The sequence below is a fragment of the Elephantulus edwardii genome, unplaced genomic scaffold (assembly GCF_000299155.1).
Source record: "Elephantulus edwardii isolate Elephantulus edwardi_28Jun2011 unplaced genomic scaffold, EleEdw1.0 scaffold00062, whole genome shotgun sequence".
NCBI lineage: Eukaryota > Metazoa > Chordata > Mammalia > Macroscelidea > Macroscelididae > Elephantulus > Elephantulus edwardii.
This window is the reverse complement of record NW_006399812.1, coordinates 10,651,655-10,676,286: the sequence shown is the minus strand read 5'-3', so window position 1 is coordinate 10,676,286 and position 24,632 is coordinate 10,651,655. Positions and strand designations below refer to the sequence as shown.

The window sequence follows — 24,632 nt, the reverse complement described above, 5'->3', positions numbered from 1 at the left end:
ACAAATGGATAGAGAAGCTGTGGTATATTCACACAATGGAATACTATGCTTCACTGAAAAACAAGGAACTCATGCAATATTATTCAAAATGGGTGACCCTGGAGGACATTATGCTGAAATATCTCAGTCACAGGACAAATACTGCATGGTGCCACTGTTGTAAAACAGGACTGACCTCGGGGTTGGGGGGAGACTGAGAAAGAGGGGTTCAATAATGTATACTGCACTGAAACAGATGAGGGAAAGAACTGTTTAAAAGGGATATGTGATTGGGTATTTCTGTCATGACAGGAGTCCAGAGCGAAGCCTGCATAGTGGAGTGGACCTGGGGGGAGGGATTGTATAACAATGAAAGAAATTTTCTTTTACTTTTCCAAGAGGGTAGTGCACTAGCGGGTGGGGGGTTGGGAGGTGAGAAAAGTGCAACATTGAATGAATGGAAATCCAAACAAAGTCTCTGTAAATTTTCATTGAAATTAATATTAAAAAAGAAAAAAGTTCCCTATTGTATAGGGTATCTTATTTTTACTGTATTTTCAAGAAGCATCCACCAAAATTTAATATGTTGATCTCATACAAATAATCCATGGTCAACTTTCTGATTAAGTAGTTTGTTGGGTCTCTTGTTTTTAAATCAATGAGCATTTGACAATAATAGAAAACTTGCCTTTTTTATCTCAGGCCTTCCATGTCACTCATTTTTCTTACCTCATTGTGTTGACCAGTATTTTCAAAGGCCATATTAAATAGTGGTGGGGCTCTGAGGCAACCCTGCCTTCTCTCTTTAACAATGATGAAAAGGTTTGAGGTTTTGCTTGGCGGTTAAAATAGGTGAATGCAATCATTAGAAATTTAATCTTGAAGAAAAACCTAAAAAAGCCCTAAACCCACTGCTTTCAGGCCAATTCCAATTCACGGAGGCTGTAGGACAGAACTGAACTGTCCTATGTGGTTTCCAAGGTCATAACTCTATGAAAGCAACTGCCACATCTTTTTCCCCGGCACAGCTGTTGTTGTTGTTATTATGTGCCATCGAGTCGCTTGCGACTCATAGCGACCCTATGTACAACAGCCCTGAACTCTGCTCTGTCCTGTGCCAATCGCACTGTCTCTGACACTCCCATCCCTATTATCCCAGTCACTGAATCAATACACCTCATAGAGGGCCTTCCCTCCTGCGCTGTCCCTCCACCCTCCGAGGCATGATGTCCTTCTCCAAGGACTGGTCTCTCCTCACAACATGTCCAAAGTATGTTAGACGGAGCCTCAGAATCCTTGCCTCCAAGGAGCCACCCGGTTTAACCCTTTCCAGGACAAATCTGTGGGTTCAAATTGCTCACTTTCTGGCTATCGGCCAACTGGACCACCAGGGTTCTTTCTCCTTGAAGAGAAAACATCTTAAACATACAGGCTGGGTTTAGATGAGACACAGGAAGCAGAAAGCTGAACCCCTGGGTTGCAGGGATCCATATGAGAGATGACGTGGTCCAAAGGGCCTTCGTGACAAAGTGGAGCAGAGAAATTCAGGGAAGGAAAGGGATGAAGAATCTGATAAATTAGATTTAAGGAGTGAGAAGAATGAGGCGTTAGGGTGGAGCCCTGTTCAGGGTTTGCCTATGGGGCCAGATTGAACAGAATATAGTGGGAAGAAGAGGCTGGTTTTCACTTTAGGCATTAGGCACCTGGAGAAAATACCCAGCGACGGATGAACAAATGTCTACGTGGAACAGTTAAAGGTAGTGATCTGACCAGAAAGTAGAACTGTAATTGTCCAAACGTGAGCTCTGGTGGCCTGGTGGTAAGAAGCTGCCCTGCAATCCCAAAGCTGCTCTGTGAGAAAAGGAGGAGCGATCTCCTCTCTTTTGAAAAAGCCCACTAGAAGTCAATCCAAGCAGTATTTCTTAATACACAGATGTGTTAGCCACTGGTATTAATGTCAGGATTATCTTCACAAAGGTGGGCGTTAAAATCAGTTAGTGACGCGTAGCTGGTTGTGGTTGGAGCTCTGGGTTGACACTGGGGAAGGAGGGGCTGAGGTCACAAAGGAGACTTGGCAGGAAGGGTGGAGCTAAGAAGATCAAGTTGTCGAGTTCCAGCGAGAAGGCAGTGGTTCAGCTCAGGATGCACAGGGATGCGGGAGTGAAGATTCCCTTCAGTGAATGTGGGGCTATAGACAGTTCTGTCCGCAGGGACCAAGGACTCCCAGCCAAAAAGCACAGCGCGGCTGCGCACCTGCCGCCAGAAGCGCCAGGACAAACCCCACACAACGGCTTGGCGGCTCCGGCCCGCCCCCGCCACGCCCCCGCCTCCTACGCAAGGCCGCCCTCAGCCCCGCCCACGCCCCGCCCACTCGCGGTGAAGTGCTTGCTGAGCGTGGGATCCGCCCCTGACTGAGGCCCGCGCTTCTCACGGCGCAGACCTTGGTTACCGCCCGCTCTCCGACCACCAAGGTAACGAGAGACCCACGCGTGTTCCGAGACAGGATTCAGGGCAACGCGAGCCCGCGCTCCGGGCCTACCGCGCTGTGCAGCCGCGGACGCACAGCCCAAGCCGCGCGCTCTGCTAAGCGGGAGGCGGGACCACAGGGGGGCGCGCCGGGGGCGGGGCCCAGGAGACAGCTGAGCGGGCGGGGCCGCGTCACGTGGGTAAACAAGCTGCACGTGGAGCGGAGCCTGCGCGCCGGGGGCGGGGCCGGCTCGGAGTTCCGGTAGGGTGGCTGCGCACGCGGCAGCTGCTGGCTCCTGGAGGCCGCCGGAGCCGCGTGGGAGGCGACGGCCGGGTCCAGGGCCGGCTCATCCCCTTGTGCCTCGGTTCCACGGCCAGCGCTGACGTCGGGCTCATCTGTACCAGAGTTACACCCTATAATGAAGGAACCACAGTGGCTGAGTGATTAAGTGCTGGTTGACAGCAGAAACCTTGTTCGAACTCACCAGCCACTCTGCAGAAAAAAGATAATGGCAGTCAGCTTCCCCAAGGATTATGACTTTGGAAGACCTAGAGGAGTCCCGAGGGTGGTTAAGACGCTTGGTTGCTAACCAGATGACCCATCCGCCACCCCTGGCAGAAAGATGGAACCTCAGTTCTACCCCAGCCTGTAGTGTCACAATGATATGCAATCCACAGCAACAGGTTTGGTTTGGATTTTGGTAAATTCTGTGAGATGGTCATGATCCCATTTCACAGATGACAGAAGTGGAGCCCAGAACATAAGCTTGCCAAGTGGCTAAAAATTGTCAAAACTAGGTTCGACTGGCGTGACCTGGCTCCTGCTTGCATGGTACCTCAGAGGGTGGTGGTTTGTGAGCGTTGGGGTCGCATCCCTCCACTGGCGGCCTGCCGCTGACCACTGAGGTCCATACCCTGGTGGTACAGTGGTGCCATACTTGGATGCAAACCAAAAAGTGGGCAACTTGAACCCGTCAGCTGTGTCAGGGGAAAAAAGATATGGCAGTCAGGCCTGGTGGCAAGAAGCTGCCCTGCAATCCCGAAGTCACGTGGTTCAAGACCACCAGCAGCTCTGCGGGAGAAGAATGGACAATCTCCTCCCATGCAATTAACTGCCTCTGAAAACTGCCTCCAGCCCAGGCTGCAGAGCTGGTTGCTCGTGGGTATTGGTGGGCTTGGAGCAGCTGGAGGCAGGAGGCCTGAGGGTGCACAGGAGGAGCGCTCCTGGGCAGAGAGACAGAGCTGTCTTGACTGGAGGCCAGTGTGGCAGCATTTTCAGGCTGCAGTCCCCAGTAGCAGATCCCCCAGCCATAGGCGTATGTTAAGGATCCCTGGTGGTACAATGGTTAAGCACTTGAATGCAACCAGAAGATATTTTGAAGGAACAAAGACCCCTCACCCCTGGCCTCAGCGTGCCTCTCTGACTGCTAATACCATTTCCTGAACCGCCTAGGAAATCCTGCAGGCCGGTTCTACTTATCAGGCAGATCACTATCCGCTGGACTGTGCACATCAAGTGAGTTGGTTAATGAGTTATCTATTGGGAGCTCCAGTGATCTAGTCCATAGGGAGTTGTGCTGTTGCCCATAGGTGGCCTCAGTGGTGTTTCAAATCCACTGGTGACTCAGTGGGAGAAGGATGGGCTGTCTCCTTCAGAGCGATTTGCAGCCTCTGAAAACTTGCTGGAGGGTCAGCTGTGAGTCAGTTCTGACCCACTGGTAGTGAGTTCATGAATTTAAGCATTGCTGGAGAATTTAATGGCTTGGCCGGAGATGAAGCCTTAAGGACAGTGGCCTGCAAACTGTTGACAGGTGCTCACTTCTGTGGAATAGATAGTGTACCTGGCAACTATGCACTTTCCTGCTTTCCAGCCCCAAATCCCACATGTGACATAGTTCTCCCTGCATTATTTGCGTTTTTGGAAGACTGTGTAGAATCCTTTAGCCAGTCCCTTGCTCTAATGCAAGATTGTAGGATTGGCTTATTAAAATGTACTTTATTTCCACTGTTTTCAGAAAGGGACACATCAGGATGGTGCAACCCAGGCCTATGTTATGGCCCCAAAGCTGACCCCTCAGACCCTGTGTCCTCCCAGCCCACTGCTCCCTCCAGCCTCACATGCCTTTGTCTGCTAATACTCTACCTCAATCTCCCCACTCTAGAACCATGGCCTCACCGCCTCTGGCCTCCCTCTGCAGCGTGAAGTTGGTCTCATTATTCTATAATGGTTGGTCTCTTATTCTATAACAGGAGTGCACATCTGTGCTAAGTAGTCTTCCTAATGGGTCATTAAAGGCCCTGTGGCCAGTTAGGGGTTTGGGGATTAAAAAACTCAGGAGCCCCTAGGGCTTCTTGTCTTACTCTGCTACCTGCTCTTGGCAGGCACTGGTCATTAGCAGCCCATGGTCCCCACTTCCTGATGATCACCCCACCTGATGCTTTGCCCCAACCCTTAAGACCTTTGCCCTGGGCCATCTTGTGGCTAACAAGGTGGCCAGTCCTGGGTGACAGAAGAGGGCAGCTTTGCACCCTGGTCCATGGTTGGCAGGGGACCTTCCTAAGACCCAGGCAGCACAGATGCTCAGAGGAGCATGTGCTGAACCGCACGGCTGCTCCCACCAGCACACCAGAAGGGGTGCTTGGAACACACAGGAGCAGAGAGAGGTTGCTGCTGGGCGCAGACTGTGAGCCTTCCCAAACTCGCAGCCAGCACATCTGCCCAGAGAAAATGGGAGGCCTGGAATCACAGGCTTTGTTATTTTTACTTTTTGGTGTGAGGGGCCATCTGTGCAGGTTTGAGATTGTCTGGAGAAAGCTGGAATTTGTAGATGAGATTCAAATGTAGGCTTCCTTTCCAGGCTGTCATGCTGAGAATTTCTCCAGGAGCTGGGGAGACAGAGCTGTTATTTTTAGATCTGTGTCGTGTGCCGGGGTCCAGCAGCTGTCTAGGTTGGGAGTGCATGCAGGGCCTTCTACCAGCCTCATCAGCACCCCAGCAATAGTCTCTGCACTGAGTCCACCACAGGTATCACACGGGGCCTGGGCCAGCACCTGTGCCTGAAAGGAGGTGGTCTGGAAGGTAGAATGTCAGGAGAAGGGAGCACATTATCAGTGCCAGAGAGAAAGGCAAGGCAGGTTCTGACTCCTGCGTTGTTGACACTGGTTCCTCCCAAAAATGCTCACAAACCCCTTACCGTCAAGTCTCTTCTGATCCCTGGTGACCCCGTGTTCACAGAGCAGATCTGTGCTGGGCTCCACACGGCTTTCAAGCCGTTCCCTTTGAGAATGAGACCATCAGATCTGTCCATATGCCTCTGGGTACATTTGAACCACTTTTTGGTTAGTAACCAAGCATTTGACTGGACCCAGTCAGCATTGTTTGTTACATGTATTAACTCCAGCCTTGGGTTAAACTCCTGCTTTCAGCTGCAGGTCATCCCTAAGCACCCCTGCAGGGCAGTTCTCGAATTGTCTTGAGAAGTAGGTGGAGGTGGACAGTTGAACCCCCTTCCAGGATTTTCCCTTAAGTCAGATGCACCTGGTGGAGAAGGTGCTCTGACTCAGATGAGGGGCTGGGAAGGCCACCTGAACTCTGTATTGAAAGTTCTTTCTGCTCTCTCATTCACATTAGGTGAGAATCCTGAGTGGAGCAGGGAGGGGGCGTCTTCATTGAAAAGGCTGTGTACCTAGGCTAATGGAAATGTCTGGTGTGTACATTTTCCTGTCTCTTGCAGCAGAGAACACTGTACCTGGCTGAGTACTTTTCCTTAAGGGCCCAGTGTCAGCAGCGATGCAGAGCAGAGAGAAGGGTGTGAGTTTGTGGAAATGGGCAGATGTGTGGGAACCCGAGTGCCTTTTCTGGAGTGGAAGGGCGATGACACAGTGGGCATGACTTTCAGTCCTCACTGTTCCTTGGTTCACATACTCTTGTCAAACTTAAGCCAGATAATGAAATTCAGTGATACTGTGGGGGGAAAGAATCCATAGTTTATTGGGTTTTTAATGATTAGTTTTATTGCATTTTACACACACTTTTACAGAAAAAGCACAAATAGAAAACCACCAAAGTACTGAGACTGCTTATTGAAACAGTTAAATAATACCTGAAAATATTAAGTGTATCAGAAGTTGGATAGTCTGTTCTTTTTTTCTTTCTTCTTTCTTTCTTTCTTAAAAAAGAAGAAACCAAAACCCCTCCATAGGTGAAGAATATGATTTGAGGTAGATGCTCCTTCAGAGGCGAAGGTGGTGAAACTCTGTCTCACATACTTTGAGCACGTGGTAAGGAGGAACCAGCCATGGAAACAAGACATCATGTTAGAGAAAGAGAGGAGGCTCCTCAATGAAATGTGCTGGTACAGTGACTGCAAAGATGGGCTTGAGTGTGGGGAAGACTGGGGGGACAGGATATAGGGCAAGGTTCTGCTCTGTTGTTTGTGTGTTTGCTGTGAGTCATGCTTGACTCAATCTCAGCTCACAGTGGTAACAACAAGAAAGAGGAGCCCTCAGCTTACAAACCTTACCCCAAACAAAGCACACAGCCCCCCTCCCCCCACCGGCGAGTGCCCCATTAGATGACAGAGTGCGTATTCCTCTTTATACCAGTTTAGGAGAGGGCTGGGGGCACGTGAGTGGGCACTGCCAGGCAGGACTGCCGTTGCCTTTATGGAGCAGTCTGGGCTCACAAATGACAGAGAGGCCCAGCTGAGGGCTTCCAGGGCTCTGCTGGGCCCTGGGCTCGTGCTGGGGCTGCCTAGCTTGGGCAGACAGACCTTTTTCTTTCTTTTAAAGAGAAACAAAGGGATGAAATCATTAGCATCAATTGGGCACATTCAGCGTAGATTACTGGCGTGCCATTGTTAGGAGGATAAAAGAAATATAATTAATAAAACCCACCCAGCCCGCCTTTTGTGCTGCCCATGAATTCCTTATTGATGCCCGCATCTATCTCAGCCGGCAGAGGAGCCAGCCTTTTCAGCTGCCCCGGACATCAGGAAAATGAACAGTGCCGAAAATCACTCCCGGGATCTGCAGACTCATCTTTTCCAGCCATAGGTCGTCTTCCTTTTCTCATAGTAGGAGCAGCATTGGAGAGGTTTGCCCACAGTACAATGAAAGTGTCAGTCAAGAACAAAGCCCACCCCACAGAAGAGACTGGGGAGCATTGGGGGCAAGGTCCAGCCCATGCACATCCCCAGGGGGCTCCAGCCTTTGAGGGATGAGCCCTGCCTGTACTGGGCAAGGCTGAACCCAGCTGCCCTGGCATCACACCCACCCTGCTTCTGACCAAGCGATACACTTGGGGGGTTATATGCCACTCTGAACTCAGGTGTCTAGACTGAGGTAGGGGGACAGTTGAGCATGAATAGGTCCCCAGAAGGATCATGGTGAGGTATGGCCTCACACTGCCCCCAGCAGGCATCCAGCCCACCTGCCTGCCGGTTTGCCTTCTGCCCTGTGCCCTGAGTCACCCACCCTGACATTTAGAGAATAGAAACCTCCTTTGCATGAAAGGAAGCAGGGGAGTTCCGGGAAGTGCGATTGCAAAACCTGAACACACCCTCACACTAGCCTTTCAGCACCACCTGGGAGAAACAGAAAGCAACACTTCACCCTGAAAGGTTGGTCTTACACTTGGCAAGTGCAGACAGAGTGGACAATGTCTTCCTCCTTTCCAAACAGATCTGCTGGTTGGACTTGGGGTTCAGAGTACGTGAGTGATGCTCATAAGCCCACAGACCCTCAGGGTTATAGTTGAGACGATCCTAGGAATCTCCAACTCCCAAGCCCAAATGCTCATGGGAGCCTCACAGGGAGAGAAAACATGGTCTTCAGACATAGGGGCACTTTGTACTGAATACTAAACATACTCAGATATGCTGCAAGTTGAGGGGGACATGTGTTCTCTGCCATTTTTCTTTAAAAATTCCATTTTCTTGGTCTGTCATTTCCTCGCCTTTGACAGAGCTAGGAATATTTCTCTTCAAGTACAAGAACTATTTCTCTTCTCCGAGGAGATGAGCAGAGCATACGTGAACAGCAGTGGACCCCGAGGTCTAAGCACTGCTCAGCAGGGAGTGAAGGAAATGCTGACGCTTTGAAGACTTATGTCCAAGCCTTACAAGACAGGAGCCTCTGCATTGGCCCTGACCACCCCTCAGGATTCCCACAGACCCAGGAGGGACAGAACAGAGAGAACATGAGGTAAACACTTGATATCAAGTCATTGTCTTACACAGTGTAGATGCCTGTGTCTTGTCCTCAATAAGAGAGAATTCAGTTGAACGCTTAGCAAAGAGGGACGTAGAGAACTTTCTGGATGTGGTGACTGCTAGAATCCATTAGGTTTGAGTTTTTAAAAGGTTACTTTGTGTCGTTTATAAAAAAGATGTACTCTAAGGATAGCTGTCTATAGGCTGCCCCCAAGCAGGGAAATGGCGTGGTTTGTGTGCTTGTCTATCTGTCTGAGGAGGCATTGATTGGACCCTTAGCTCTTGTATTTCACCCATTCTGCTACTCCTTCCAGGATTGGGAAATCTGGCCTAGGGCTCCTGTGCTCAGAAAAGGCCCAGCATGGGGACAGGGGCTTGATTCAGTCATACTAATGTCCCATTTCTCAATCTTCATTTTTATCTCTTACAAGTAGAAGAGAGCATATGTTATTCTGGGCATGAAAAAGTGAGAAATTTAATGAAAGCGGCTATATATAAGAAGCAATCTATCCACCCGTTCATTCATTGAGCAAATATTTCATGAGCTCCTATTATGCGCCAGATCCTCTGTTGGGTGGTGAAATCAGTTGGGCAGGCAGCCATTAAAAAACTGAAACAAAAAAGGAATGAGTTTGTATGTGCACATAGATGTTAAGATTTTTCAAAATGACACCACCAAGTCAAACGACTCTTGAGAACTGGCAGATTTTCATTTCTGTGTTAGTGTATGCACAGAGAAAAATCCTGGAACAAGGTACATCAGCATAGTTAGAAACTGTTAACGTGTGGCTCCTCCCCAGAGAATCTGCACTTTCTGTGCTGTATGTGTTTGTAATAATCTAATTTATCACAACAAACTCTACTTCCTTAAGAGGCCAAACCCAATAGTGTTAAGCAAGAGCAGTTTTAAAAGAAAGTCTGAGGATACCCCACCCTGTAGCAGATGGGGGAGCAGGAACTCTCCTTCCCAGGAGGAGACGCTGGTGCATTTTGGCAGCTAGCAGACCACGTTTAGTGAAGTTGCAGAGACGCACACCCACTAACATGACAGTTCCACATCTGGGAGTATGTCCTCAAGGAATTCACACACACTACACATGTGCACAAGATGGCAAGTTCTGCATTGTTTATAAATGGTAAAAACCCAGTTTGTAGACCAGGAGAGAAGGGAATAAATAAATTGTTCAGGCACACAAAGGGAAACTCTAGCATGTCGAAACTGAGTAAACTCAGTCATACATATAGAAACATGTTTACGTCTTGAAAGGAAATAGCAAGTGGTGTTATGATGTGTACAGTTTGGTTCCTTTTGGTTCAAGTATGCAGTGACTAACCAGAAGGTTCTAACCCACGAGGGTGAGAAGGATGAAGCGGTCTGCTTCCGTAAAGGTTTACAGCTTTGGAAGCATGATAGGCAAGTCTGCTGTCGTCTGTAAGGTCGCTGTGACTCGAAATCAAGTTGGTGGCACTGAGTTTGGACTTTGAATGGCATCAAAGATAAGCAATGATGTCTGAAAGCAATTGTCCCCCATTATGCCATATACCCAGTGGTGGTTTCTGCTAAGGAGAAAAGAACTATGAGATTATACAGGGGAACTTTTAACTGCATCTAGCCTACACTTTTTAAAAAGTTATATGAGATAAATTTGGCAAATAGAGGTGGTGGGTGGCATGAGTATTCCCTTTGTGATTTCCTGCACTTTATAATGTTTGCCAGCCCGATGAGTATAATCCCGTGTCATTGTTTTGTTTTGCTTATCCCTGATGTGTGGGTTGAGTAGTTTTTACTTATATATTGAAGGCTGCCACTTGTCATCTTTGCCCTTTTTCCTGATCATGGGAGGTGAGACAAGAGTTTCCCTTAGAGGATTATGAAGTGTGTGTTGCAGTGGAAATGCCCATGTGAAGGCCGCCTCCTGGCTGGGCTGCAGTTGTGGCCTGGTGGGAGGGAGACACAGAGGGGGTCTTGAAGCTCTGGGGGTGGTGAGCTCGCTGGGAAGACTGCTGAGGGACAGTGGTGACCCATTTCCTCCACCTCAGAAGAGGAACTGCAACAGAGATGAGAGAGTGTGGAAGGAGGGGGAGAGAGGTCATGGACAGGAAGCTTCTAGAAGAAAGGGGTCAGAGTCACAGGCAATGTGCCCATGATAGGGAGGTTAAAGCACCATTAGATTTTCCATATGGAGGTGACCCTGGTGAGAACAGTGCAGGGTTTGCAGGGACGGAAGTCCCAACTAGACAGGGTTGATGATAAAGGAGGGGAAAGAGGCTGCAAATGGAGAGGCCACTTTTTGTTGCCGTTGTGAGTTTAATGACAGTTTACTGAAGGGTTGGGCTTTCGTTCGTTCATTGTTGCACATTTTCATCCCTCCCTTCCCTTGGTCCACTTTGCAGTGTATCTCTAGGTTGTTGTCATACATACATAATGCCCAATAGGTGACACTTGCAAGGAGACCAATGAGGCAGAGATGTGGGGTCTGAATGCTGGCGAGGACACTGGGGCAAACCCTAGGGAAGGAGCCTGGAGGCTAAGGCCAGGTCAGCCACGCTCCAAGTCCCTGGAGTCCCCACTGTGTAGGGACCAGCCCCACCTTCAGAACAGTTAGTAGGGTCATGAGCTCAATCCCACACTCTTCCCAGGACAGTCCTGTTAGGCGCTCTTGACCCTGTGTGCAGCCTCTATAGAAGCAACGACGATAGTAATTGTTCTTAGGGGCTGTTGAATTGGTCTGACTCACGATGTCACTTTATACAATAAAGGGAAGATTCCTGGTCCTGCTCCATCCTTACAGTTGTTGCAGTGCCGAAGCCCACTGTCACAGCCGTGGAGGCTTTCTCTTCACCGTGGGAGGCATTTTCTATGCATTCACTCATCTTGGTCTGAACCTCTTGCCATTCCGGTGGTTTGTCTGAGCATCCCGGTCACATCCTGGGTCTCAAGCACCTGCAAGTGCTCAAATCTCAGGCGCGCTCACACATCATTCTAAAAGCCAGCATTCACCTTGAACTCTTGACGTCAAGGAAGAGGACTGTGCTTTAAGTGGGGGGAAACGTGACTAAATGGGGGCAGTAAGGGACACTGCCCTCCTGTCTGTGGCGCTCAGGACACGGTACCTGAGGAGCCTGTGGGAACTGAGCAGATTAGAATCTTCTGGAGATAAATCTGGAAATAGGAAGAGGCAGGAAAGATCTATGCTCACTGAATTAAAAAAAAAGCAATTGTCTGCCGATGCAGGGATTGAAGTATCTGCAGCAAATTCTATTTAAGACTCTATTGTCACAGGCACATTAGCTAATGCTTGATTTTAAGTACAGGCTTCTAATGCTATTACTCCTGGTTAACTCTGCCTGGCAGGTAACCTTGTGGAACAAATGACTGCATCGCTTGAATAACATATTTGATCAAACAGGACAATTCTTTCAAAAATTGAGTTCTCTGTGGCAATTTGAGACCTGTAATCAGCAAATTAGATGATTACAGCACAGATAAAAATAGTCTTCTAACAATGTCCAAGGTATAAATGTGATTTGAATTTCAAAATTTTGAACATGTGGTAGGAAAATGCACAGCTGGGTGAGTATGACTAGACATTATCAGATTTGATTTCTCTTCCTCTTTGCTCTAAGCTACAGCCTAATTTTGCCTCAATAAACTGCTAAACCACACAGTGCGTAATGGCCTCTATGAAATTAACCAGCAAAGTTCCTCACAAGGAAGTGCTGGAAAGCATCAGTATCTGTCACCTAAGGACCAGGATTATGTCCTCAGACATAGCCAGGCAGAGAACGAGCAGATCTGCTGAGGGCTAATGAGCAAGTCCTGTGGGCTGGGGCAAAAGGTGGTAATTTCTACAATTTTAGTCCCTCATTGGTGGATCTTACCCTTTGGAACTGTTTCACAATCTCTTGAACAAGGAAGTTAGACTAGAGACCTATGTCACCTCTCTCCGCTGTTTCTCCCAGATGCGGCTCTGCTTCAGAACATCTGTCTGCCCAGGCGGGCTTTGAGCTGTCATTGTCCCCCAACCGCCATCAGCTGTGGGCTCAATGGGCTTTATATCACTTACAGTAAAAAGGCAAAGGAGAACATAGAGCCAACTATCCAAGAGCCAACACCAGCATATGTGGATGGTGTAGCCTGTATGTAGCACTGTTAACCCAAAGGCAGAGCCTCTCTGGAGGTTCGAATCCACCAGCAGCTCTGAAGGAGAGAGACCATCTTCATCCATGCAGTTTACAGCCTCAGAAACACAATGAATGACCAGCTTTGAGTCAGTTCTGGCTCATGGCAGTGAGTGAAAATACACACATAAAATAGAATTTTACTATTAGAGTCTCCTAGGGTTCTTGAGAGTGTTGCAGGGACTATTTCTTTTATCTGTTCTGGCCCAAAACTCTAGCCAGAACAACTATGAGATATCATCTCACCCCAGTCAGAAGAGCAAAATTTAACAGAACAGCAAGCAACAAATGCTGGCGAGGTTGTGGAGAAACTGGAACCCTTATTCACTGTTGGTGGGAGTGTAAAATGATGCAACCACTGTGGAAGGTAGTGTGGCGCTTTCTCAAAAAGTTGCAAATAGAGATACCATTTGACCCAGCAATTCCATTACTGTGAATATACCCCAAAGAGACCATAACTGATACACAAGCAGATATATGCACACCCATGTTTATCACGGCTTTGTCCACAATAGCAAGGAGTTGGAAACAACCTAAGTGCCCATCAGCAAACGAATGGATAGAGAAGCTGTGGTATATTCACACAATGGAATACTATGCTGCACTAAAAAACAAGGGACTCATGCAATATTATTCAAAATGGGTGACCCCGAAGGACATTATGCTGAGTGAAGTATCTCAGTCACAGAAGGACAAATACTGCATGGTGCCACTGTTGTAAAATAGGACTTAACATCAGGGTTGGGGAGAGATTGAGAAAGATGGCTTCTATAATGTATACTGCACTGAAACAGATGAGGGAGAAAACTGTTTAAAAGGAATATGTGATTAGGTATTATTGTCGTGACAGGAGTCCAGAGCAAAGCCTGCATAGTGGAGTGGACCTGGGGGGAGGGATTGTACAACAATACAACAATAAAAGAATTTTTCTTTTACTTTTCCAAGAGGGGAGTGTACTGGGGTGGAGGGAGTGTTGGGAGGGGAGAAAAGTAACAGTGAATGAATGGAAATCTATAGTCTCTGTAAATGTTCATTAAAATGAATTAAAGAAAAGTTGTGATATGCAGTGCTCTTGATAGCAAAAGTGTAAAAGGCACTGTGGTCTCCATATTCAGTAACATTCTTTGCTGTTACGATGATTTACCCTAAACATGCTTTAAAACGTGTTGCCTCACATTTAAATAAAACTTTTATAAACAAATGTTTTTTAGTACTGTATTTTTTACACAGAAAGTGCAACAAATGTCCATTATCCATTTTAGAATTTTGCTAATAAATTAATACCCACTTAAGAAATCACAGCATTTTAAGGCCAAGAACATCCCTGCCCGAGATGGATAATTATCTAGTTATATTATTTGACTAATAACAATATAAGTAGGTTTATGATGCATTTATTAGGAAAAATGTATTCAAATTTGTCAGACTTTAATAGCACAATGTCAAAAAGTAGATTCTCCAACTTCATACAAATACAGATTTTAAAATTTTAATGACAAATTTTTATAAAAATGAGATGATATACCAAATTGAAAGCAAGTGGTATTTTATTTGCTTATCTGCCCCCCCTCCTTTGCACCTCCACACATGGCACAGCATCGTGAAACAGTTCAGCACTCCACAGGCCTGTTCCTCTGAGGATGTTCAGCAAAGTCCAATTTGGGCTGTTCGAACTCAGCCTCCAAGTGGATGGCAGCCTCTTCCATGGAGCAAGGCACTTGGTAGTTCCATCAGTGATCAGTGAAGGCCTTGAACTATGTATATTTGTACTTTGTGTTTTCTTCTTATACTTTTAGGCTACTAAGTTAACAAGTTCTCTGAACAAAAATTATTTTTTTAGGTTAAGATTCCAGTAAGTATTAAATAACACTAATTATAGACTCATAACTTTGAATCACTTCTAGGATAGAAATCTTAACAATCTTTGAAGATGATGCCATTTCTAAAGATGAACCAGCCTTAGCAGCCACTTGCACAAGGCGTGTGTGGGGAAATGCGAAATGAAAGCCTCATTCCCAGCTCAGGAGGAGGGCGGGTGGGAGGGCAGACAAAATTGCACATGAAATGAATTTCAAAGGTTTCCTTTATGTGTACTTGCTCAAAAGACTCGGGCTTCAGAAGGCATTAAGTCAAAATGAGAGTCTGATAACAGCAACAGTGAAAGGTGATTTCTAACTTAAATTATTAGACATAGCTCATAAAAGCAGTTGTCTCAAAGACAATATTACCTTTATTAAAAATGGACAGACATAGCAGCACTTACAAAATAATTCATAAAAGGCATTGTACATCGTCAGCTGATACAGTGAAGAGCAGGCCCCCGGCACAGCTGGTTGTGGGCTCTGTATCTCAATGCTCACAACCACCTGCTCCACTTGATAGGACTCAGCCCAGAACACCTAAGGAGAGACCAACAGTGGCATTCCTCAACTTCAAGCCTTGTTATTTGTGTGAACAGTCAATCAAGTCAAGTAGCACCCTCCTTAGCAGCATCTGGAGCACTCATTGGTGTTCTGGAGGTGGCTGGTGTACTTGACCCATTTATTTTTTAAAAAATCTAAGCATTTAATAAAATACATGTCATCTTGTCCCATGCCATTTACAAAACATGTCTAATTGAGGAAGACAACACTTCCCCTTAAATACCTAGAAAAGCTAATGCATGCCTGCGCTGCAGGAGACAGAAGAGAACGCTTCTGAACAGGCACTTCCACACAACTGTCTTTGGTGAAGAATGCTGGTGGGTTACACTGTCTCCTGACCACTGCTCTGCTTCTTACTGCTCGGTGGAGGGGTGAGGACCCCAGAAGGGAGAGGAGAAATCCTGTTTTGTTCAGACAACATGGCCTTCTTTGCTTGGGCTTTGTCCTGTTGTTAAGAATACAAGTTGTGAGAGAAAAGTAGCCTTTGGGCTTCACTTACTATGTGCTTTTTCTAAGAAGTGAAAAAATAGTGAAGAAATCCTATGAAGGCAAAAAAAAGACTCCATGATGGGCTTTGGGTTTTTTGACTGCTTAGAAACGGCAGCTACTGAAATTTCCTTTTTCAAGGAGTTAGTTTTGCTAGGCTATCAGGAAAGTGGAGAGGCTATTTAGGCAGTTTGAGAAAACTGGGGGGAAGACTAAAATAGGCACGTACTCACCAGCAAATCTAAGCTGTTTATATGGGTCTGTATGTTGTGTGCATCTTCGGCAGGAACCCCCCTGAAGTGCTTCAGTTTGGAACTTCCAGTCTCCCTTATAACCATGGCGAATGGAACCATCCACTTGACGCACTTCTCTATATCACACAAGTGGTACCCTTGGAATGTAATAGATTTTAGAGTCAAGCTAAAGCTGACAAGTGGTTTCTAAGTATAATACACCTTGTGAACTCACTGGAAAGCCAACTCACCTGAAACCTTTTGCATCAGTTCAGGTGATGAGAAATGATACAGTGCCGAAGCAGCAAGTACACCGTAAGAAAATTCCAGGCAGCCAACATCCAGGACACAGAGATCTAAAAGCTTCAAAAAGAACACCATTAGAGACATCATCAATCTAGCAGCAGGATAGGAAGTCCACATGCATAATGGTGTTACTAACCTCTGCAATTTGTATGAAGATTTGCTGGGGATACTGTGGCAGCAGCATTTCGTAAAAGTCACTTAGATAGGCAACTTGCATGTATATATTCAGCCAGGACACTACCGTCAGAGGACTTAAATGCCATTTTAGGGCCTAAAGGAAAACAGAAAAAAATCCCAGTGTTTGGGAAAAGGAAAAGAACAGCCATTTCTGCTTCTCTTGAAGCCAGCATTTCCACAGTCCTCTGAAGGTCTGGAGCACAAGCATGCTGTATGCCACAATGTGTCCAGCTAGACTGTACTCCACCAGACTCCAGCATGGCTAATGTGCAAGAGATACTATGTATGCATTTTTTAAAATTTTCTACTAGTTTATTTACAGAATTAGAATACATTGTTGAAAGACTGAAAAATTAACTTGTAACCTACCTTCATAATGGATAATTCCATGTTAAGAATATCATCTCCTGTACAAGCTCCATCTGTAACATAAGCAAACTGGTGCAACTTTGGAGGATAGATTTCCTAAAGAAAATAAAAGACACTAGTAACAGAAAACAGAATTCCTAACAGCTGTATCTAGAATTTTTTGTGTATGTTAGCACAGAAATACAGTAGGGATGGACTACATACAGCAGCCACTCCAGAGGTCAAAACTGTTAACAGAAAGAAATAACCTATCCTCATGAAAAGATAAAAAAGGATAAGTGAACTTGGTTTAATTTCCTCATTAAGGATACTTTTTTAAAAATGTCATCTTTTCGGTGGCTTTACCAACAGGTTTGAAAAATCAATACACCTTTTATAATCACTCCAAAATTTTAATCATCTTGAAACTAAGAAAAGAGGGGATAAATAAGATATACTGCATTGAAACAGATGAGGGAAAGAACTTCTTAAAGAGAATATATGATTAGGTATGATTTGTATGACAAGTCAAGAATAAGAGCTGCATAGTATAGTTGACTGGGGTGGGGATGAGGAATTGTACAACAATGAAATTTTTTTTTCAAAGAGAAAAATGCACTGGTGGGGGCAGGGAGGAAAATGTGCAACAATGAATGAATAGAAAAACAAGTTCTCTATAAACTTTCATTAAAATATCAAATAAAAAAAGAAAGAGAATTCTTAAAAAAAATTTCAGTCATCTCAAATTAACTAATGTGAGTGCTGGAGAAGAGTCTTGAACATACCATGGGCCACCAAGAAAACAATTAAGACTGTCTTAGAGGGGTGAAACCAAAGTTTGTTCTTGGAGTCTAGGGTTTTGAAGCTCATCTCACGTACTTTGGGCCCATAGCCAGGAGGGACTAGTCCTTGGAGAAGGACATCATGCTTAGAAGAGTGGAAGGACAGAGCAGGAGAGTAAGACCCCGCATGACATGGATTGATACAGCAACTGGGGTAATGAGAGTAGACATGTTGGAATCAGTGAGATTGACTCAGAATAGGGCAGGCTTCAGAGCTGTTGTACATAGTAACTATGAGTTGCAGGTGACTCACTAACTTAAGCATTATATACATTCACTGTTTCTCTCCTTGATTGGTTTCCAGTCTTTTTTTTCACATGTCAATTTAAAAGGCCACAGATTAGAAAATTTCAGAATATACATTATCGACAAATAGTCAACCTCTCCCCTAATCTCAGTAGAAATCAAGAAACTGCATGCATTATTATAAAGAATATTTAAAAATGACTCACTTCAAATTTGGCAGCAATAAATAAAGATGAAATCCCAATAAGCTGTAGAAGTGTTTTTACAACATTTTGTTGCGTAGCCATATACCGATCAAAGAAATCTTGTGCTAAATAAAATGTCTCCCTGTGAAGCTTATACACTTCACACACCTGAAAAAAAAAATTTTGTAAGGTTTAGAATAGTTACTTAAAGTTGAGGGGGAAAATAACCGCTTGTCATGAGTGCTGGCAAAGAAGAGTGTAATTACACCAAGTGAAACAAGGGAAATTACGAATTTCTTTCAGATGGCTACCTACCCTTCTTTACAATTTTCAATATGACTCAAGGAAAGAACTAGTTTCTTTCCTTACAACTGGGCAATTTTAGTCAAAACTCACCATGAATTCTGTACTGTAAATCACAAGCAGCAAAACTGTTTAGAAACCTAGGTTCTACCTTGGACAAACTCATTTCAAATTATAAAAGTTAGGACATCTTTGCCTACTTTACAGGGCTGCTGTGGGGACAATTTAAAAATTAGGACTTCTTTGCTTACTTTACAGGGCTGCTGTGAGGACCCAGTGAAATTGTACCCACAATGTAGAAAAGGAGCCAAATAAATATTGGGCCTCATCTTGTCATGACCAAATTTCAGCTTATACATGTAACAATGTACATCAACACAGTCATTATTAAACAGAGCATCTTTGAGTGCCATTCATGGGATTAATAAGCAGAAAAAGTGCTGGACAAATAGCACACAATCTTAAGAATGCTCCATCAATTACTAATGACTATTTCTAAAGTGTAGGGAGCTTTGGCAGCTTACTGGGTAAGGATTGCTCTGCCCAACCCAAAAGCAGAGGGTTTGAATCCACCAGCAATCTAAAGGGGGGATGGACTATCTTCTCCTATGTAATTTACAACCACAGAAAACCTGCCATGTATGAGTCAGTTCTAACTTGTTGGAACCTAACAACATTCCTATAGTAATGGTTAATAACAAAACTACAGTCTGACTAGAATGAAAACAGAATTTGTGTTCTTGAAGAAAAAAAAATATGGTCATGGCTAATGAGTAGCTCCATTAGGTACCTTGAAAATAATTTCATTAGCAAGGATAACTTATCAATGCAAAGATAAATGAGCAGTATTTACAACACACTGGGAAGTATAACCTTTGCACTACTTCAGTTATGATGAAAGCAGATCACTGTCAACTTGGAGCTGAAATGAGCTCAACTGCAGCCAACAACAAAACAATCTAGGGAGTAAAGAGATTATGGCAATTCTTACAAAGAAGTTAGATGGCTGTAATGTATCATAGCTTAAAAAAACAGAGAGCACGTCAATGACATAAACACACACAGGTATTTTAACAGTTTAAAAGATTCTAGAAATGGTCAATGCGTCCTATTAATGGGGAGACTCAACTGACCTCCATTAACCAATCCAGAAGAATGGCTCGCATTTTAGGTTGCAGAAGAGGATGTCTTTCCAGAAAGTGCTTATCTCTTAAGTACGTCTTTTCTTTGTTCAACATGATTTTCCACACCTCCTCTCTATTTGCCCAGCTAGGAATATAAACAAGTGTCAGAAAGCATTCATACTAATGAGGCAGAAATGAGAACATGGGGTAGGGGATTTGGAAGCCAAGGAGCCAGTAAACACTTACTTCAGTACTGGCAGTGGTGAGGCTCGAGACGGGGCGAAAAAATGCTGAGGTTCACAGGAGTTTGGGTACACCAGCTCATCCTCCTCTTTATCAGGTGTGGGAATCAGTGAGCAGGGGTTTTCACAAACTGTATTACTATTCCAAGGCTGTAAAAGAAAAACATACACTTAATTTTTTGGTGTTTGATGTATATCAGCTATTTTTTATACTCACTGATTTTCAGATCAGCCCATTATTTTTTTCCAGCCCATATTTTTTAAAAAACTATCTTTTCCCTGGAGAATAACCTCCAGACTTATATTAAGATGGCAATAGCATGGATAATTAACGCCACAGTAATAATGTCACACGCTTGACCTCACTGCTACAGTCACTGTATCAAACCATCTCATTGAGGGTCTTCCCTTACATTGACGCTCTCAGAGATGGTGAGGTTGGCTCATGATACAGCAAGGTTCATAGGGTCCCCATGAATCAGTCAACTCAATAGCACTTAACAACGTCAAGCTTTTATTTAATCAGTTCAGGAGTCTACCAAGTAAATACTTAAGAATGTCTTCCACATTACAACCTTAATAAGTACTTGAGCAACAAAAAGAACAGAAGGGATAGGACGAAATGCCAATAGCCATTATATTTTAAAAAGAGAGATCAATTTGGGAAGCTCTGGTAGTCTAGTGGCAAGAAACTGCACTACAATCCTAGAGTTACATGGTTTGAGTCCACTAGGTGCTCTGCTGGAGAAGGAGGGACAGTATCATCCTGTACCAGTCAGATCCAATTTGACGGTACACGCACAAAAAAAATAATAAATTTTTTTTTAAAAAAAGATCAATTTACAGTTAAGATACTTAGCATGATGTTCTTTAGTGCTTAAAAGGTGAGGGATTATTGTTACTACTCAGTCAATTCTAACTTATGGTGACTCCATGTAAGCAGCACAGAACTGTGTTTCAAGGACCTGGAAACAGATCAGCAAGCCTATCTTCTGAAGGGTCTCTTGAAGGTAAAGATCTGCCTGATTACGTATTCTTAACCTAGGCTCTGCGTGCTCCCTGAAAGTATATAATGGCCAGCACAGCAGTCACTTTACCTTCAAGAAAGCCCAAGAAGAGCAAAGCATAGTGCTTGTCTCTACCCATGGTGTAAAGTAGGCATGCAAATCATTCATCAAAGCTCTTGCCATCAGCTGTGCGAAAGGACACCCTCTCCTCTCCCAGTTCTAACATCATGTTCTGGTATCATTTCCTTGACTCAAAAAAGGATTGCATTACAACTGTCACAAGTTCACTCTGCTCTTCATTCAAGAAGAATGAATGAATCCTAGCTTTGAAGACAGAACTGGGTGCCACCCTCTACAGCCAGATATTTGGTACAACTGAAGGCAGTCCTTTGGGGATAAACTGGTGGCAATCTGAAGTTTATAGACAAATTAAGTGAGCCACAAGGTGATAAAGCGTTCCCAAAGATGGTCATTTTAAAATGGAGCAGAGGAATGAAGTCCAAGTCTTTAACCTGGGTTCAGGATCAAATGAAGAGTCACCCTGAATTCAGGAAAGAATGAGAGAACAGGAGGCCTCAATTTAACTATTCCTAACCCTCTCTGATTACTCATGCACAACTGATAGAACTATCATCTGCAAAATTATTTTCTAAGAATTAGCAAAGTCCCAAATTCTACTCCAAAATGTTTGGTCACATAAGAAATGAAGCAAAATTATGTATGCTAAATAGACCTGAGACACTGTTAGGTGGTGTTGAGTCAATTTCAACACCTAGTGGCCCACATGTGACAGCAGAACTGCCCTATGGGGTTTTCCTGTCTGTAATCTTTATGAAATAGAACACCACATTTTAGTCTGCAAAGTTGTTAGGTGGGTTCCAACCATCAAGCTTTCAGTTAGCAGTCGGGCATTTAACTGTTTGTGCCACTAGGACTCTTACATTTTTAGATAAAATGTACTTTTTAAAACTAAGGAAAAGTCTAAGGGAATAACCAATGGTTGTATGGTCTTAATTGAGGCAGTTAGACTGGCTCCAAGCAACTTAGAGATTGTTTCACTGTTGTGTTATCAAATTCTAGCTTCGTGAATCTATGCAAAATAAAACCACCATTCCACAATAGATGGATACATTTCTACATACACAGAGAAATCTGTTCTAATAAGTCTCTTGGACAACCATGAAAATGCCTTCTAGTGGGAAAGAATAATGATTATTCATTTCTTAGAGCTATCTGAGCTCCACAATCTGGGGCAAAGCCCTGTCTTAGGCACCCAAGGAACTGCTTAGGTCACCTTTGAGACCAGAAAGTATTAAAAAACACCAAGATGTCAATAAGGATGGCTTTATTTGATCTTCAGTTGCAAATTTCCTTTCATTATGAAACCCAGCTAGGAAAAGAAGCAATTTTGTATTTCACAAGTAGGGATTCATTTTATAGCACCTGCAAAACCAACTTGCTTCAAGAGAAATTTTTCTTTTTAAGGGCTTAAAAAGGAAAAGAACGACCTTAAAATGTGCTGTTCATTCTCTTTCCTAAAGTAAAATACTTCTAACAAAAAATGGTCAACACCTTGTTCAATATGCTGTGGGTGTCCTCCTAGAAATGCGTAAGATTTATGGCTTATGTGCAAAGACAACTACTACTGCAAACAGTGTGGGCTACTGGCTTTGAAGCCACTCACTTCCAAAGCCAGCTGCTACAGCTACTGCTCACTGCCCTAACTTAGTCAGGGCTGTGGCGCTCAGCGTGGAAGCTACTCCTGGGTCACTTTATCTCTAAGATGTCAGAAGGCCTGACCAGCTGGTTTAGAGATAGACTGCTTCCCCGACTTGAGTAGCCTCTGCCTTTTCTGGAGGTAGTGAGATAATGCAAGCCTTCTGCAAGGAACTTTTGATACTATAATGATAGGATCCTATATACAGGAAATTTGGCAGAAACTACCTAAAGTAAGGCTAAGAGCAATGGACTAGTCAATGACAAATGTGCTGAGACACCGACAACATTATAAAGAATGTTCTACTAATAACCAAGGCCAAGATGAGCCTTAATCATAGTAGGTAAATGCTGGATGGGCTAAAAAGAACTTCTACACCCAGAAATAGAGGGTCTAAACATGATCTAAGTAGTGCGGCAGCAAAAAGGTCCTTATGCTGTTGGAAAACAAATTAAATGTGGGTGGGAAGTCACTGATTATAGCACTTACATCAACATTACCCAAAAGAACTATGTCCAGAGCCTTCCCTCCTCCTTTGGCCATTGGAGACAAAATTTTAACTCTGACCCTGGCATACACACACAGCTAGCCAGGAGGGTAACTTTCTTCCTCTAGCCAAGCCTCAGTTTCTTCATGGATATAATGGCAAACACAAAACAAAACCCAGGCCAGCTGCCTTGAAGTAGCTTCTAACTCCCAGGGACCCCACTGTGTTACACACTAGAACTGCTCCATGGAGTTAAGGCTGTGGCTTTTCAAAAGCAGACCACTGGGCCTTTCTCCCAAGACCCCTCTGGGTGGGTTCATACTGCTAACATTTCTATTGGGCCACCCAGGGACTCCTCATGAAAGGAACCATTCCACTGCTGTCAAGTCAGTCTCAACTCCTCATGGCCCTACAGGCCAGCGCAGAAACTGCCTCACAGGGTTTCAGAAGCTATAAATCTACACAGAAGCAAGGAGAGTCTCCTGAGGAGATGCTAATAGGTTTGAACCAACAACCCTTTGGTTAACAGTCTTTCACATAAACCACAGTGCCACCAGAGTGCCTTGGTTTTTAAATGGAAAGGATTAGGGTATTTGATGTTCATTCTGGTTCTTCCAGACAGCACTTGTCTGTAATCTCCAAGCGTGCCCGTCAGGAGCAAAAAAAAAAAAATCTCCCTGGAATCCCAAGGCTGGCAGAAGCCAGTGCCCACTGCTCTGCTGTTTAGACTGTACAAAGTTAACTTTCAGCAAGGGACAAGAGAGAGTATATACCCAATTTACCCCCAAAGAGTGGAGGCCCTGCAGGTAGGCCCAGGCAGCAAGCACATGTACCTGGCTGACACGCTGTTTCCCCACAGTCCTCTCAATTTTGGCAATTTCTTCATCTGGATCCTGCAGAAACTAACATAAAACAACCCCAGACAGAGAAACACATCAAACAACCCAAAGACAAAACACACACAGACACAGAGGGGCCGAGGGAGAGACAGAGAGAGAGCGAGAAAGTTGATTAGGTTATGAGCACCATTTCTGTCAGAGGTCCCCCATCCAGCTCCCCTGTGCCAAGTCTGGTACCCCGGTTAAGTGGTGGGGGTCTAGAATGCTCCCCCACCTGTCCCCTTTGTACTCACAACGGCCACATTGGCCTTCCTTTTTCTGGAGCCAACAGAGAATTCGGCGCTGCCTTCCTCCTTCACGGTGCCCCGATCATTAGCATCCCTGCAAAACCCCGGTGGCACCAAGCCCGGGGTGAGCGGCCCCCAATCTGGCCCTCCCCTCCCCCACGGCTGCCCCCACCCCTCCCCCGCTGCGGCCCGGTCACTCACCTCTCCCTCCTCTCCCTCGGCATGGCGCCGGCCTGGGGCTCCGATCCGAGGCCTGCGGGGGCACGAGGTGGTTAGTGGGGGCCGGGGGGCCGGCCGAGGGGGCCAGGCCTGCCTGCCAGGGGCACCCCTCCCCCTCCCGCGCGGAAGGCGGCGGGCGGGAGCCTCCAGGGCCGGCCAGGAAAATGGCCGATGGGGCCGGGGTGGCCTGTCACCCGCGGCGCCGCCAACAGCCCGCGATCCGGGCTTCGAACCAGGGGCTGGAGGGGCCCGCACATCCCCCGAGGCCCCCACATCGCTGGCAGAGCGCCTGCCGCACAAGCCAAGCCGCCTCCGTCTCACC

At 45.3% G+C, this 24,632-nt stretch overlaps 1 protein-coding gene across 1 annotated transcript; it reads right to left on the bottom strand.

Annotated features, from left to right (window-relative positions):
- Positions 1-2,485: 2,485 nt before the first annotated feature.
- On the bottom strand, positions 2,486-24,315 carry CCNE1 (cyclin E1). Its single transcript, XM_006887867.1, has 12 exons — positions 24,293-24,315; positions 24,098-24,185; positions 23,799-23,867; positions 19,759-19,904; positions 19,522-19,657; positions 18,107-18,253; positions 16,834-16,929; positions 16,424-16,558; positions 16,233-16,344; positions 15,982-16,139; positions 15,602-15,707; positions 2,486-2,859 (listed from the first exon to the last, which is right to left on the bottom strand). The coding sequence occupies exons 1-12, from the start codon at positions 24,313-24,315 to the stop codon at positions 2,486-2,488; spliced, it is 1,590 nt and encodes a 529-aa protein (XP_006887929.1).
- Between the last annotated feature and the right edge of the window lie 317 nt (positions 24,316-24,632).